The sequence below is a fragment of the Triturus cristatus genome, chromosome 2_1 (assembly GCF_964204655.1).
Source record: "Triturus cristatus chromosome 2_1, aTriCri1.1, whole genome shotgun sequence".
NCBI classification, from domain to species: domain Eukaryota; kingdom Metazoa; phylum Chordata; class Amphibia; order Caudata; family Salamandridae; genus Triturus; species Triturus cristatus.
In genome coordinates, this window is record NC_140581.1 from 301701843 (window position 1) to 301718265 (window position 16423).

General features: G+C 46.2%; 1 protein-coding gene across 1 annotated transcript in view; it reads left to right on the forward strand.

The window, feature by feature from the left end:
* C7 (complement C7) overlaps positions 1 to 16423 on the forward strand; it is a 571431-nt gene that overhangs the window by 309455 nt on the left and 245553 nt on the right. Inside the window, exon 11 of the mRNA XM_085631170.1 lies at positions 15632 to 15860. Coding sequence (XP_085487296.1) covers positions 15632 to 15860 — 229 coding nt within the window. The remainder of the gene's footprint in view (positions 1 to 15631; positions 15861 to 16423) is intronic.

Sequence of the window (16423 nt, forward strand, 5' to 3'; positions counted from 1 at the left end):
TTCCTATATGTGCTCACTTTGACAGTCTGAAGATAGTCAATATTGTGCACTTGATATATGTGCATATTGATGTTTTGACTCCTAAGTAATGGCTTATAATTGCTCTATCGTTCCTCCGTAAAGTTGAACATGCTTAATGTGAATTGTATGTCAGTTTCAGAGGCATTTGGCCAAGGAACAGGTCCTTTCTCGCCGTTGGAAAATGGCCCTCTCTGAAGGGTCACCCCAAACTTTCTGCCTACCCCCTCCTCTTTTTCTGACCCTATTTTTGTTGTTTTTTGCACTTTACCACTACTACCCAGTGCTAAAGTGCATGTTTTTCTCCCCAAAACATGGTTTCATTGCCTTATCCACCAATGGTTATATAGTTTATCTGTAAGTCACTAATAGAGTGCCCTACCTGTGCCCAGGGCCTGCACATGAAATGCTACTAGTGGGCCACTGCAGAGTCTGTGTGGGCAGTTTACGCTGCCATGTCGACTTAGCATTTAAAATCCCTTGCCAAGCCTTAAAATATCCTTTTATTACATATAAGTTCCCCTTAAGGTAGGCCTTAGGTAGACCATAGGGCATGGTGCTGTGTAAGTAAAAGGTAGGACATGTACTTCTAAGTTTTGCCTGTCCAATTAGTTTTTCACTACTATGAGGCCTGCCCCTCTCATGGGAATTCCTTATTACACTTTTAAGCTGTAATTACTGATTGAGAAGAAGTAGCTCGGTCATGTTTAATATAATTCCTCTTTGCTGGCAAAGTTGGGTTTAACCGTACTATTTCAGAAATGCCACTTTTAGATAGATGGCATTTCTCTGCTCTTAAATCTCTTTGTGCCTGCAGCCTGTCTCCATTACACGTCTGGGGTGGGTGACTGCTGGACTTTGTGCATTCCCTCTAGACAGCTACACACTACGTAAGGTTAAGTGTGACTAAGTGGATATCTGCATCCTGATGGGTCACCCTGGGCAGGATGGGAGGGAGGAGCTGACAATTACACAAACGTCCTGTCTCCACACAAAGGGCTGCATACACCCATGAAGTGAATATGGAGCAAGGGCTAGGAAGGGAGGCCTCTGTGCACTTCAAAGCCCCTCTTTGAAGTCATCTTTACTTCAAAGGCACAGCTGGGTATAAGTACTGAGTCTCTGGCCCCACCAAATCAGACACAACTGGAACTGTGAAGAACTCTTCCAGGACTGCTACTCTGCTGCTCTGGAACAATTGCTTTTTTGCTGTGCTGTCCTGCTGCCTGCTACCCTCTGCCCTGCTGAGGAAGAACTGGAGTACCTTACTTGAATCCAGGGTGATCTTCAAGTGCATGCTGGCTTGCCTCCTGTTCTGAAACTCAGGGATATTAAAGTATCACCTCCTGCTCCTGTGCCTGGTCCATTGAAACTGGACCCAGATGGTTTCTCCAGTGGAACTGGGGCATTGCGACAAAGTGCCTCTTTTTGCATGGTTAGCCCCCACACATTTTGCCTGATTTTGATGTGATTTTGGTTGTAGTGCGCAGGGTCCCCTCTAACCAGGCCCCCTGTGCCAGTGTGTCGTCCCTAAAAACAAATCCTCAATTGGGGCATCTACCCCTGTAAGTCCCTAGTAAATGGTAGCCTGGGTACCTAGGGCCTGGGAGCTGAAGGGAGTACCTTGAGAGCCCCCTCATTGGGACCATGGCACTGCCCTTGCAGCTTGCATGCCCTTGTGAGGGAGAAAACGACGAAGTTGACATGGCACTTTGCCATGCCTGCTAGCACAAGTAAGTCACCCTTCTAGCAGGCCTCATAGCCCTATGGCAGGGTGCACTTTACCTCAGGTGAGGGTATATCTGCATGAGCAGATATCCCCCAACAATATTGGGATTCATTTCCTAATATTGTAAGTGTCAGGGAAGTCATAGAGTGTACATGGGCTGAAAACTTGACAACTTGAGTTCCACAGCACCATGATGGCTTCACTGAACACCCCTCCAATCAGTGCTAGATCTATGCCTCCTCCCACAGGAGCGTGGCATAATACAGTGTGTAGTCACCCCAGGTAAGGTGCCCATAGGCCCTACCTACTACTCCCCTAAAATGCCTCCTAAATTTAGTATGTAGGTGGCTGCCCCAGCACTAAAAACTAGATCTGCGATGACCTATGAAGAAAGAAGACACCCTGCAGCAGAAGCCTGAAGACGACAACAGCCTTGACCCCAGCCCTACAGGCCTGTCTCCTGCTTCGATGAACCTGCGCCCTGTCTTGCAGCCAGCAACCTCTAAAACTCCTGGGAAGACTGCTACCTTCAACAAAGGCTCAAATCTCCTGAGGACAGCGGACCTGTCCAGAAGAAACCAGCAACAGAGACTCAGGATTCAGGCGGATTCGCAACTCATGCCCACTCTGCACCTGATACCCACAGCCTGAGTCTGAGTGGCCCAACTGCCCAGTGAAGTCTCCCCAGCGACCAGGACTCTGAATCCAGCATTGGCCGAACTCTCCTGACCCTCGCGACGGCACATGTTGAGTGAATCTGAAGGGTTACCCCTACCGTGACCAGCCGCTGTAAGAAGATTTCCGATGTCTAAAGGCACCCCTGCACTCTCAGCTCCTGGGCTTTGGTGAGCTCGAACAGCGGTGCCCCTGTTATCCCTAACACCCCAACTTACCTGTGCTGTTGCTTGTGTTCTAACTGGACCCTCCAGTTCTAGCCTGCAGCCTGTTTTTAAAAAGAAGAAACTAAATAGGATTGCATTGGACGCATGATGTTTGCACCCTGCACCGGTCCCCCCTGTGCCACTGATGGTGTATGTTTGGTGCTGCTTTTTGTCTTCCCTTGTGCTGGTCCCAACACCCAAAGTTTGGCCCCTGCAACGTTTCCACTTACCTGCAAGCAGCATGGCTCCAAGGACCCCAGTCTCTATTGAAACGCATTGGGCCGAACTCTGATCTTGACCTCTGCACCCAGCCGCCCCCATGCCGATGGTGGTACAGTGTTGGTACTTACCTACTCCTTGCCTACTGCTGACCTTTGGTCCCGAAGACTGGAACTGTAAGTTGCTGCGTACTTACCCGGTGAACCGCAAAACTGTATTCCCCATAGGATAACAGTGAACTGTGCTGAAAATATTCTGTGTCGATTTTCCAAAGTGAAAAGTATTTTTCATTTAAAATGTTCTTACCTTATTACGAAGATCTCGGTCTTAAAATAAACTAAAAACAAACTATAATTTTCTAAAATTGGTCTGTATCTCCTTCTTGAGTGATGTGTCCATTATTGATCACTGTTGTGCAATAAATGTCTTACACTCCTCAGTGTTAGGCCTAAGGCTGCTTGCCCATACTACCACTAATAGAGCACTTTGAGTTTTAGTTTGAGCCTTGTACACTTTTGGGGAACCCCTGTACTCTGTGCACAGTATTACCACCTAGTGGCAATATCAAATACAGAGCTAGCTTCCTGCATAGGTGGTGCAGCGGTGAGGTACAAGACTTTGACATTTGTTGCACCAGTTGATTGATAATTGATTTCACAGAGGAAATCCAAAAATTGTCTTTAGATAGAATTTTTTATATCAATTGTAGATTTTCTCCAAACTTATAAAAAATAGTGTTAGGGTCTTGGTTAAGTCCCCTACTGTTTAGAAATTCTAAAAACTTTAAAGTAGTTAGGCCTTAGAAATAATAGAGTTTAAAAGAAATATCTACTAAGACCCCACTTACTTTAAACACCATGATTGATACTGCAGGGACCAGCCAGGAGCTCAACCTAGCCCTTATGTACTTCTTTAAGTTTCTCAACTTAAAGATTTGTGCAAAGCATGTGAATTGCCATGGGTCCTAAACCTAAAAAAGCCCATCTCCAGCAGTTGCTGGCAGAGAATGACAAGGCCCTGACAAACAGAACTTCCCCCAATGGGAAAGAAGTAGAAGAAGAGGAAGATGTAGATGAGGAGAGCACTCACTCCATCACTACCCGCTCAGATAGCAACACCTCTGGTGGAAGTGACCCCAGTAGTGTCCCAGATGAAGCAGGCACTGAAGAATCAGATCTTCGGAAACTGGCAAAGAGGATAGCTCTAGAAGCTAAACTCCTAGCCATAGAAAAAGAAAGAGCTGAGATGTGCCGAGGATTTATCTCTTTTGGTAGCAAAATAATAAAGAGGGAGACAGACTCTGCAGACTCCTTAATCCCCAAAGGGGTTGTCCCTAAATATTTTGAGGATGATGATATCACTAAGTGGTTTGTTGCATTTGAGAGAGCCTCTCTTATTAGACAGGTCCACAGGAAGCTGATGCAGTGCTATCCTGTGGGAAATGTCAGGAAGAAAGTGCAGGGATAGACTCCTGACACTAAATGAGAAAGAGTCAACATCCTATACCTCATAAAGGGTACCCTGATTGGGGGCTTTGGATTCAGCACTGAGGAGAATAGGATCAGAGTCAGGGAGGCCAAGAAAACCCAAGGCCAATCCTGGGTAGATTTTGAAGACTATTTAGTGAAAACACTGCGAGGTTGGTTAAGTGGTAACAATGTACATGATTTTGAAGGGTTGTATAATTTGGTTATGAAGGAGCACCTTTTAAGTAATTGTCAACAAGAGAAACTACATCGATTCCTGGTAGACCTAGGTCCACTTTCTGCTCAAGATTTAGGGAAGAAGGCAGACCATTGGGTCAAAACAAGGGTCACTAAAACTAACACTGGTAGGGGAGACCAAAAGAAAGGGGCCAAAAAGTCTACTAAAGGGAAAGAGGGTAACCCTGAAAATAATCAAGAGTCTTATAGAAGCCCCCAAAAACCTGCTCAGGAGGGTGGACCCAGAGTCTCTACACAGTCTAATGGTAGGTACCAGGGGAGGAACTGGGATTCCAACAAGGCTTGGCGTCATGACTGTAAAACAACAGGACCCCGAACTGGAGATCGTACCTGTAAAACAAAGAAAAATGCCTGTGGTCCACCTGCAGAACCTGCAGTTGCTAACATCCAGATGGGATCCAAGGTGTGGCCTGACCATGTCAGTAAACCCTATGAGGCAACTTTAATCTTTGAGGGAGAGGTAGACTTAGTCTTTGCTGCCTGGGCAGATAACATGAAAACATTCAGGCAGTTTCCCAAAATCAATGGGTCCATGATAGAGGCCTTGAGGGATACTGGGGCTAGTGTCTCCATGGTGACTCAGCAGCTAGTTCACTCAGATCAGTACCTGATTGCAAGGGCCTATCCAGTCACCAATGCTAACAATATCACCATAGTCCATCCCATGGCTATGGTCACTTTGGACTGGGGTGAGTAGTTGGACAAAAAGAAGTAGTTGTGTCCCTAACTGTCCCTGTAGATTGTCTGCTTGGAAATGAATTGGAGACTTCCTCTTGGGCTGAAGTCAAACTGAGGATGCATGCCAGCATGGTAGTTCTCTCAGGATGGGGTTGTGTCACAACCAGAGCACAGAGCAGAGCTCTGGGTGAAAAAGAGGTGCTGGATCCTGGAAGAATGGACCAGCCCTCCAAGAGAACGGGCAAGAAGACTGGGGGACCAGTTTCTAAACAGATCCCAAGTCAGAACCCATCTTCCCAGGAAGAGGACTTATTATTCTCAGAGACAACTGAGCCTGAAGATGTTGGGCTCTAAAGTGGATCTATGTCAGGGACAAGAAACTTGTCCCACTCTTGAAAGCCTGAGGCAGCAAGCTGCCGCACAGGAAAAGGGACAGGGTCTATTGGAAGGATGGGCTCCTAAATACTGATGCCAGAGACCCCAAACCTGGTGCAACCAAGCAAGTGGTAGTACCTCAGAGTTTTAGAGAGTTCCTCCTTACTTTGGCCCATGATATCCCCCTAGCTGTGCACCTTGGCCAGGATAATACTTGGAGTAGGTTAGTCAACCACTTCTACTGGCCAGGGATGTCACAGAAGGTGAAGGACTTTTGTCAGTCCTGTGTCACCTGCCAAGCCATTGGCAAGGCAGGAGGCCACCAAAGGGCCCCCTTAATTCCACTTCCAGTGGTTGGAGTACCCTTTGAAAGGGTAGGGGTCAACATTGTTGGCCCCCTGGACCTTCCAACAGACCGAGGGAACATATTTATTCTGGTAGTAGTAGATCATGCTGCCAGGTATCCTGAAGCTATTCCTCAAAGGGCCACCACTGCTCCGGAGTTGGCAAAAGCCCTCCTTGCTGTATTCACCAAGGTTGGTTTCCCAAAGGAGGTGGTATCGCAGAGAGGTACAAACTTCATGACTGCATACCTAAAACACATGTGGTATGAGTGTGGAGTGAACTATAGGTTCGAGGCATATGGGCTGCAGATCACACACTAGTGCATAGATCGCCATCTGGTGGGGGGCCCGGATGATTACACTTTGTTGTTGTCCTGGAAGAGTCTTTGTATGCTAGATGACTCCTCCTCTGGAGAATAGTGTGCATGGGCATCGACTCCATCTTCAAATTGTTTTTTTCCGCCATCGGGCTCGGATGTGTATGTCGCTCCCGCTCGGTTTCGTTACCGATCTCTTTTCGACGCGCATTCCCTGATCCCTACCGTCGGTATTGTTTTCGATCAAGACTTCCTTCTACACACGTCTCAAACAACCTGCACTTTTCGATTCCAGTGCTCGTCGAGGGCTATCGGGCCCAACTGCACCATTGGGCTTTCGGCTCATGGAAAGAACACCATTCAAAAAGTGCCCTCGGTGTGGACACAAATTCCCCCACACTGATCTACATGAGGTGTGCAATATGTGCTTGTCCCCAGAGCACGAGAGCCAAGATTGCCAAGCCTGTGCTTCGTTCTGGTCCAAAAAGACAATAAGAGACCGTCGAGCTCGGAGAGTCATGGTGCAATCGTCTTCATCTGCACCAGACACCCACGTCCAGGAGACTCCAGTCCAACCGGAGTCCGAAGTAGAGCAACAGCAGAAAGAAGTCATCATTTGCGAAGCAGAAGATTCAGCTTCCGGAGCCGACAAGCAGGCAGAAGATGACGATCCCCTTCCAGCTGGTCAACCGGTCGTAAGTACAGATGACGACCCTATTCCTACCCCAACACCTCGTGAGGCTCCGGTTCCACCTCCACCTTCGGGCCCAGGTGCACACCAATCACAAACTTCCGATGCCCCGCCATCGGGCCAGGCAGCGAAGACTTCCAAAAAGCCTCTACGCAACTCCGGCTCGAGCCAGCCTTCAGTCAACCCTGATAAACAAAAGGTTCTCAAACCGAAAGTGAAACCAATACAGACTTCGGCACCAAAGAAAACTTCGGTACCCAAAATTGTCGAACAAAAGTCCAGTCCGACATGGAAACAAACTTTGGCACCTAAGACAATCGAACCGAAGCCAAGTCTGGCGCCAAAACAAACTTCGGCACCTAAAACGGTCGAACCGAAGCCAAGCTCGGCACCAAAGCCAACTTCCACATCTAAGCACACTTCCACACATAAAACTGTCGACCCAAAACAAGCTTCGGAACCAGCAACTCCAGATCCGAAAAAAATCTCCTTTCCGAAGAAATGATTCGAGCCGAAAAAAGCTTCCGACCACAAGTCTTCGGAACCCAAACCTCAATCCGCTCCTAAGACTGTACCGGACATCGGTAAACCAAGCAAACAGCTCGATTCCAAAACAAAAGACTCTTCATATCCATCCAAAGACTGGACATATAATCACTGTACCTTATAAACAAAAACTGGAACCTCCTCCCCACCTTCAGTTCCACTCAAAAAACATGCTCAAACTTCTCCCATAAGGTACGTTCACCAGAACTGCCAGATCCTTATATTTCCCCCACACACTCGCCACTCAGCCCACATAACCCTGATGATGATGATATTTCTGAGGGAATAGAAGATGAGCAACCCTTAGAGGACCCATACGATATTCCTGGTCCATCAGGTGATCCTTGGGAAGACTACAATGCACCAGATGCCCCAGATCTACCCCAAGATGATGTATACCCCTCTAGGCCATCTCCTCCAGATGACACCATGGGGTTTACACAACTCATTCACAGAGCAGCAGCCTTTCATGGGGTCGATCTCCATACTGACCCAGTGGATGACGACTTCCTTATGGACACACTATTACCCTCTCATAAGACCACAACCATCTTATCAATGCTTAAGGGTGTTACAAAGCATGCACCAGACGTACTCAAAGATCCCGTCAGAGCCAGGGTAATTAACCCCAGGTTGGAGAAAAATCACAAAGTCGCTCCATCTGACCCAGCCTATATCAAGGGCCAACTACCATTAGACTCTTTAGTGGCTTCCAACGCACGGAAAAGAGCAAATTCTCAAACAACAGGGGAAGCTTCACCCCCTGATAAAGAATCCAAACTCTTAGATGCTTCAGGCAAACGCATGACATCTCAAGCAGCCAATGTCTGGAGAATTGCCAACACCCAAGCTCTGTTGGCAAGATACGATAGGGCTCATTACGATGAGCTTGAAACCCTTATACAACATCTACCAGACAAATACAAGACCAGGGCTACTGATATAATACAAGAAGGGAAGGTTATTACTAATACTTCCATCCGTTGCGCTCTAGATGCTGCTGACACAGCCTCAAGAGCAATAAATACTGGCATACTTTTACGCAGGCATGCCTGGCTGCGTATTTCTGGGTTCAAGCCAGAAGTACAAACAAGTATTCTTAATCAACCCTTTGACCAACAGCATCTGTTTGGCCCCTCAGTTGATATCTCTCTTGAAAAAATGAAAAAGGACACTGACACCGCAAAATCCATGGGGGCTTTACAAAATCAAACTCCCAGAGCGTCCTTTCGTCGCTCCTCATATAGGGGTGCCTCAACAACTTTTCCTACCAACACTGCATCCTCTTCTTACAAACCTCCCGCCCAATCCTCGCCCAATAGAGGTTTTTACAGAGGTGGATACAGAGGCAACATTACTAAAGGTAGAGGCAGAGGTAACAACACCCGTGCTGCCTCTGCCCCCAAGCAGGGACTTCCCTCCCTTCCCCCCAGACAATTCCACTCCTGTCGGGGGAAGATTACAACAGTTCCTACCTGTCTGGAACGCCATCACAACAGACAGGTGGGTGAGACAAATAATTCACTCAGGTTATTGCCTGGAGCTCACTTCCACTCCTCCAACAATACCACCCAAACAGCGACCCATGTCACAAGAGCATCTCACACTCCTAAAACAGGAGCTTGTGCTCTACTACACAAACAAGCTATAGAACCAGTTCCACTACACCAGCAAAACACAGGGGTTTACTCGCTGTATTTCCTTATTCTCAAAAAAGACAGCTCCCTCAGATTTATATTGGACCTCAGACCCCTGAACGTTTACATACAGTCAGACCACTTCCATATGGTCACATTACAGCAGGTCCTTCCTCTGCTAAAACATGGCAACTTCCTTGCTACCCTAGATCTCAAGGACGCCTACTTTCACATTCCCATTCACCAAGCTCACAGGAAGTACCTTCGGTTTGTGGTGGACGGTCAGCATTACCAATTCAAAGTCCTCCCCTTTGGGGTCACTACAGCACCCCGAGTCTTCACAAAATGTCTCGCGGTAGTAGCAGCACACTTGAGAAGGGAAAACATCCATGTCTTTTCATATCTGGACAACTGGTTAATAAAAGCCAAGTCATACCAGCAATGCATCCAGCACACACACAAGACCATTCACCTCTTACAAAAACTCGGATTTAATCTAAACAAAACAAAGTAGCACCTCCAACCATCCCGGTCCCAACAGTATCTCGGTGCCACAATAGACACCTCCAAAGGACTTGCATCCCCCAAACCAATAAGAATACAGGTCAAGCAAACTCTTATAACACAATTTCAACTGCAACACTCACTAACAGCTCAAGTGTTCATGCAACTAATTGGAATGATGGCCTCTTGCATTTTCGTAGTACCGCATGCAAGACTCCAGATGCGTCCCCTACAAGAGTGCTTAACAAGCCAATGGAACCAGGCTCAAGGTCAACTAACAGATCTGGTGGTGGTGGACAGCCGGTCACATCACTCTCTGCAGTGGTGGAACACCAAAGACCTTTCCAAAGGACGGCCGTTCCTCGAGCCAGTTCCACAGGTGGTGCTAACCACAGACGCATCCCTCATCGGCTGGGGAGCTCATCTGTCAGAGCACACAGTTCAAGGCAGGTGGACACCGCAACAAAAGCTTCTCCACATAAACCATCTAGAGTTGCTAGCCATTTTTCTAGCACTAAAATCCTTTCAAAATTACCTATCAGGCAAAACTTTCTTAGTCCGCACAGACAACATGACAGCCATGTATTACATCCAAAAACAAGGAGGAACACACTCCTTACAGCTCTCCCGGCTGGCGCAGAGCATATGGAGGTGGGCCACTCCTCAAAAAATCTATCTACTAGCAGAGCATCTACCAGGAGTTCAAAATCAGATTGCGTTTCTGTTGAGTCGTCAAAGCCAACAGATTCACGAGAGGGAACTTCATCCGCAAGTTCTTCAACCTTTCTATCAAGTATGGGTACAGCCACAAATAGATCTGTTCGCCACACACCTAAACTCCAAATGCCCAAGCTTCGCCACCAGGTATCCACACCCATTGTCCAAAGGCAATGCGATATGGATGAGTTGGTCAGGCAAATTTGCATACGCTTTTCCGCCTCTCCCACTCATTACGTTAGTGGTGCCAAAGCTGCAGCAACACTCCCTCACACTGATCCTAATTGCACCAACATGGGCACGGCAACCGTGATAGACCACACTACTGGAACTTTCAGTGGTACCACATCAAAAACTGCAACTCTCACCGCATCTGTTAACACAGAACCATGGCGATATCATGCATCCGGACCCCATGCAGCTCAACCTAGCACTTTGGCTCCTGGGGTCTTAGAATTTGGATATCTCAACCTCTCACCTGATTGCATGAACGTTATCAAAGAAGCTAGACGTCCAACCACTAGAGCTTGCTACGCAGCTAAATGGAAAAGATTCGTTATCTATTGCACCAATAACAACATCATCCCACTAGATGTTACCATCCAGAATATCATATGCTACCTGCTGCATCTCCACAAGTGCACTTTAGCATACTTCTCAATCAGGTTACATCTTGCTGCCATAGCGGCCTTCCTCCAAAACAGACAGCATCTATCATTATTCAAAGTTCCTGCCATTAAAGCCTTCATGGAAAGCCTTAAAAGAATACTTCCTCCCAGGGCACCACCCTCCCCTGTATGGAACCTCAACATTGTTCTCACCAGGCTCATGGGCCCTCCATTTGAGCCTTTGCACAAGTGTGAATTACAATTTCTTTCATGGAAAGTTGCCTTTCTAGTAGCTATTACATCACTCAGAAGGGTGAGTGAGATCCAGGCACTAACAATTCAAGAACCATTCTTGCAACTACATCACAACAAAGTGGTTCTAAGGACAAATCCCAAATTCCTTCCAAAAGTCATTTCACCATTCCATCTCAATCAGTCTGTTGAGTTGCCAGTATTCTTCTCCCAACCTCAAACAGTAGCTGAGAGAGCTCTCCATACGTTAGATGTTAAACGAGCTCTACTCTATTATAGTGATAGGACAAAGCCATTCCGTAAAACAAAACAGCTTTTTGTCTCCTTTTCTCCCCCCGCACAAAGGTAACCCCATTTCACAAACTGGGATTGCAAGGTAGATAGTTAAATGCATTCAAATTTACTATCAAAAAGCAAAACGCACTCTATCCATTCCCCCTAGGGCTCATTCCACCCGTAAACAAGGGGCATCTATGGCATTTTTAGGGAACATTCCCTTAGATGATATCTGCAAAGCAGCTACATGGTCTACACCACACACATTCACAAAGCACTACTGTGTAGCTGTGGAAGCAAAACAACAAGCTAGTGTGGGCCAGGCTGTACTCAAAACACTATTTCAAACTACTGCAACAGATACTGGTACTCGCCCCTAAGGGAGAGAACTGCTATGCAATCTATGCACTAGTGTGTGATCTGCAGCCCATATGCCTCAAACGGAAAATGCTACTTACCAGTATGCATCTGTTCTTGGCATGTAGGGCTGCAGAGTCACACACGCCCACCCGCCTCCCCGGCTGCCTCTATCTGTTCCAGTAATATCTTAATTAGATACATTATTCATGGGCATCTCTTTCTGTTCTCACACAACTCCATCATTTCTCGTAATGGCGAAAAACAATCTGAAGATGGGATCGATGCCCATGCGCACTATGCTCCAGAGGAGGAGTCATCTACCATACAAAGACTCTTCCAGGACAACAACAAAGTGTAATCATCTGGGCCCACCACCAGATGGCGATCTATGCACTAATGTGTGACTCTGAAGCCCTACATGCCAAGAACAGATGCATACTGGTAAGTAGCATTTTCCATTCTCCACACCCTATAATCCACAAACCAATGACCTAGTGGAGAGATTCAACCAGGCATTGAAAGGCATGATTGGTGGGTTTCCTGAAAAACCCAGAATGTCGTACTTCCATGCCTGCTTTTTTTCCTACAGGGAAGTGCCATAGAAGGGAGTGGGATTTTCCCCCTTTAAACTTTTCTTTGGGCACCCTGTTAAAGGTCCTCTAAGTCTGGTGATAGAAGGTAGGGAAAAACCTCTAAAAGAACCTAAACAAGACATAGTTGACTAGGTGCTTGGCCTTCATTCCAGGATGGCTGAGTACATGGAGAAAGCAAGCCATAACCTTCAGGCCAGCCAAGAACTGCAAAAACAGTGGTATAACCAAAAGGCTGCTCTGGTAGAATTGAAACAAGAGCAAAATGTATGGGTATTGGAGCCTGTGGCCCATAATGCCTTCGAAAACAGGTGGAGTGGGACTGGACCCTCTAGTTCGACGCCTGCAGCCTGTTTCCAAAAAGAAGAAACTCCATAGGATTGCATTGGACGCCCAATTCTGTGTTTGCACCCTGCACCCATCCGGCCCTGTGCAACTGGTGGGGTATGTTTGGTGCTGCTTTGTGTCCCTCCCCTGTTCTGGTCCTAACACCCAAAGCTTGGCCCCTACAACCATTGCTTACCTGCAAGAAGCGTGGCTCCAAGGAACCCCAGTCTCCATTGAAACTCATTGGGCCAAACTCTGAATTTGACCTCTGCACCCGGCCGCCCCTGTGCCACTGGGGGTGAAGTGTTGCCACTTACCTACTTCTTGCCCACTGCTGACCTTTGGTCCGGAAGACTGGAACGGTAAGTTACGTACTTACCCGATTAGCCGCAAAACTGTTTTTCCCATAGCATAACATTGAACTATGCTGAAAATATTTTGTATCAATTTTTCAAAGTGAAAAGTATTTTTAAATAAAAAATACTTTAATTTAATTAAAAACATATTTATTATGAAGATCTTGGTCTTAAAATGAAGTACAAACAATGTATAATTTTCTAAAATTGGTTTGGATCTCCTTCTTGTGTCGTGTGTTTATTATTGATCATTGTTGTGCAATACATGTCTTACACTCCTCTGTGCCACTTTAGCGCACTGTGGGTTTTACATTGAGCCCTGTACGCTTTTGGGGAACCCCTGGATGCAGTGCACGGTATTACCACCTAGTGGCAATATCATATCCAAAGCCAGCTTCCGAAACGCATCCTCTTCTGTGTGAAGCAGAATTGACACACCACGCTGTTGCGGGAACAGAACCGGCAAATGTATGATGTTACAATGCAAACATTTACAATGCATGCCTTTACAACGCAGTTTTTACATCGAATCATCCATTACAACGCATTTTTTTACAACGCATGCCATTACAAATCCATAACATTACATCGCATAATTTTGGGGGGTAACAGTAGGGTAAGTGTTGGATACTGTAGGGGTAAAAATTACTATTACCACTCCAGTGAGTGCAACAGTAGGGTAAGTGTTGGATAGTGTAGGGGGAAAAATTACTATTCCCACTCCAGAGAGTGCAACACTAGGGTAAGTGTTGGATAGTGTAGGGGTAGAAACTATGCGTTGTGATGGTATGCGTTGTAATGGCATGTTTTGTAGTAACATGCGTTGTAATGGCTGCGTTGTAATGGCATGCGATGTAAAGGATGTTGCGATGTAATGACTGTGTTGTAAAGGTAGTGCGTTGTAATGACTGCGCTGTAAAGGTTGTTTCCCAGAACCGGCACATCACACTCGGAACAATCTTATCGCCTCCAGAACAGATGCATCAGAACCACCGCATCTCCATTGCTACAGTGAGAGACAATCGATGCATCCCCTCGACTGCGTGGATAAAACCTCCACATCGGATTTTAAAACAATGCTTCCTGGCTCCGGGACTTCATCTTTGGAACAGGTGCATCACCATCATTGCGTGGTAAAAATTGATGCATCACCTTGACTGCGGGTCCGACACCAATGCATTGATCGGCTGCACCCCGCATCTTGCTGTTGCAACCAGGATCAAGGTTAAGCCTGGACGGTGAACGCTGCTCTGCTTGCCAAGTTTTCTGCAGTCCGCGTTACTTGGAGCTCTCAGAGTTCTGAAAAACTACGCTGCGCATAGCAGAACGGAGTTTTTTCCTCACTCGTGCTTGTCAACATCAAGTTTCCGAGCGCGAGCGAGTAAAATCCACCACCCGGTGAGATTTTTCCTCATTCGCAAACACCCGGCGCTCTAAATTACAGCAAACAGCATTTTTGTAGCAGACTCTGCCGCTTGCGGAACTCCGTGTACTGCGGCATAGTTTTTTTTTGCACTACGCGGAGTTCCACATAGCGGAACTTCGCAAACACCACCCAGGCTTAATCAAGGTGCTTTCTTTAGTGGGCCTTGAGTGGCTCTTCTATCCGGTCCACACTCGTGGTCGGCCTGAACTGTTGACTTTGCCCTGGTCCAGTGCAGCCAGATAACCCCCATATGTGCTTGTCACTTCTATCGCTATTGACACTTTTATTCTTTAAAAATTCATATTTCGACTTCTACATATTGGATTTTTGTTGTTTTTGTCTTATTTACAAAAACATCTATTTATGTAAACTGATGTGAAGTCTTTTTGTGGTGTTTTCACTGTGTTATTGTTTGAAGTGGTGCTTCAATACTTTACACATTGCCTCTTAAGTTAAACCTGACTGGTCTGTGCCAAGCTACTAGAGGGTGAACACTGGTTAATTTATGTTGTGTATCTGACTTACCCGGACTAGGAATGTAGTTCCTGTTTGGACAGGGTGCATACCTCTACCAACCATCAATCCAATTTTTAACACTTGCCAATATATTATAGTAGGAATGGCTTTTGTGTGAATGTAGTCAATTTTGGGTGAATTGGGAGTGAATCTAAATTGGTCGTAAATGGGCTGGAAAGGATTCAAGAGGCAACAAATACCATGGATAAGTGGCAAAAGCACTCAGGTTTCAGCTGGAATGCTGTCAAAGTGAGGTGTGATCAGTTAAAAGCCATGGTGAAGAGGTGCACCTTTAAAGATCTTCTAAATTCGAGATAATCAGTTCAAGTCTGAGATCCAGAGGTAATGAGCTCCACATGGAGGCACATAGGATACATGTAATATCATTTGTGTTTCACACAATTTACACATTTCCTGGTATTAAAATGTATTCTAAATTTCAAACAAGATAAACATTAAATCAAACATTTTTTTATGTTAAAAGGGCAATGACTTTGTTTTCCAAGACCACGTAAATCACTGCACTTCTCCTTCCTGCAGATCACGCCATTGTACGAGTTGGTGAAAGAAGTAAGCTGCGACTCTGTGAAGAAATATTATCTGAAGCTGGCTATTGAAGAGTACATGAAAGAAAACGATCCATGTAAATGCAGACCATGCCGGAACAACGGGCAGGCAGCCATAGTTGGATCCGAGTGTATCTGTCACTGTAGGCCATACACATTTGGCTCAGGTTGTGAATATGGATATCTTGTTCAGGATCAACCAGGTTAGTGTCTTCTGATTATTGTCCTTTATTTTCAGACTTTTTGGTACTCACGCCTTTCAGCAGTGGCGTTGAAAATCCTCAGCTCTAGAAGATTGCACAAGGTGAGGTGGAAGGTGCAGTGGGCCACAGATCACCCGGCCCCACACCAAGTGGACCTTGTTAGTATGACAGACAGCGCCAGCTTAGTCCGCCCTATTTGCAGTGAGTGAGCTTTATTAGGGTTGTAGTCCTGGTGCTCTTCCTGGAGTCCTGTGTATGTAGGCCTTACACTCTCTAAGGGCTGCTGCATCCTCCAAGAAAGACAGTGAAACCAAGTCCAATCCAGTCGGATCCAGTTCCAGCTTGCATTCTGTTTTGAAAGAAGCTTGAACACGAGAGTGAGGCCAAGCGCCTTTCTGTCCCTGCTCTCCTTCAACGAGGTGCATCTACTCGAGTGTATGATTCACGTGGGGAAGATGCTTGAAACTTACTCTTCCTTTACGGTCAAAACATTTCTATCATTTTTGCGTATTTAAAGTATCTTGCATAAAACATAATTTCTAAATAGGAGCAGAAAATAAGAA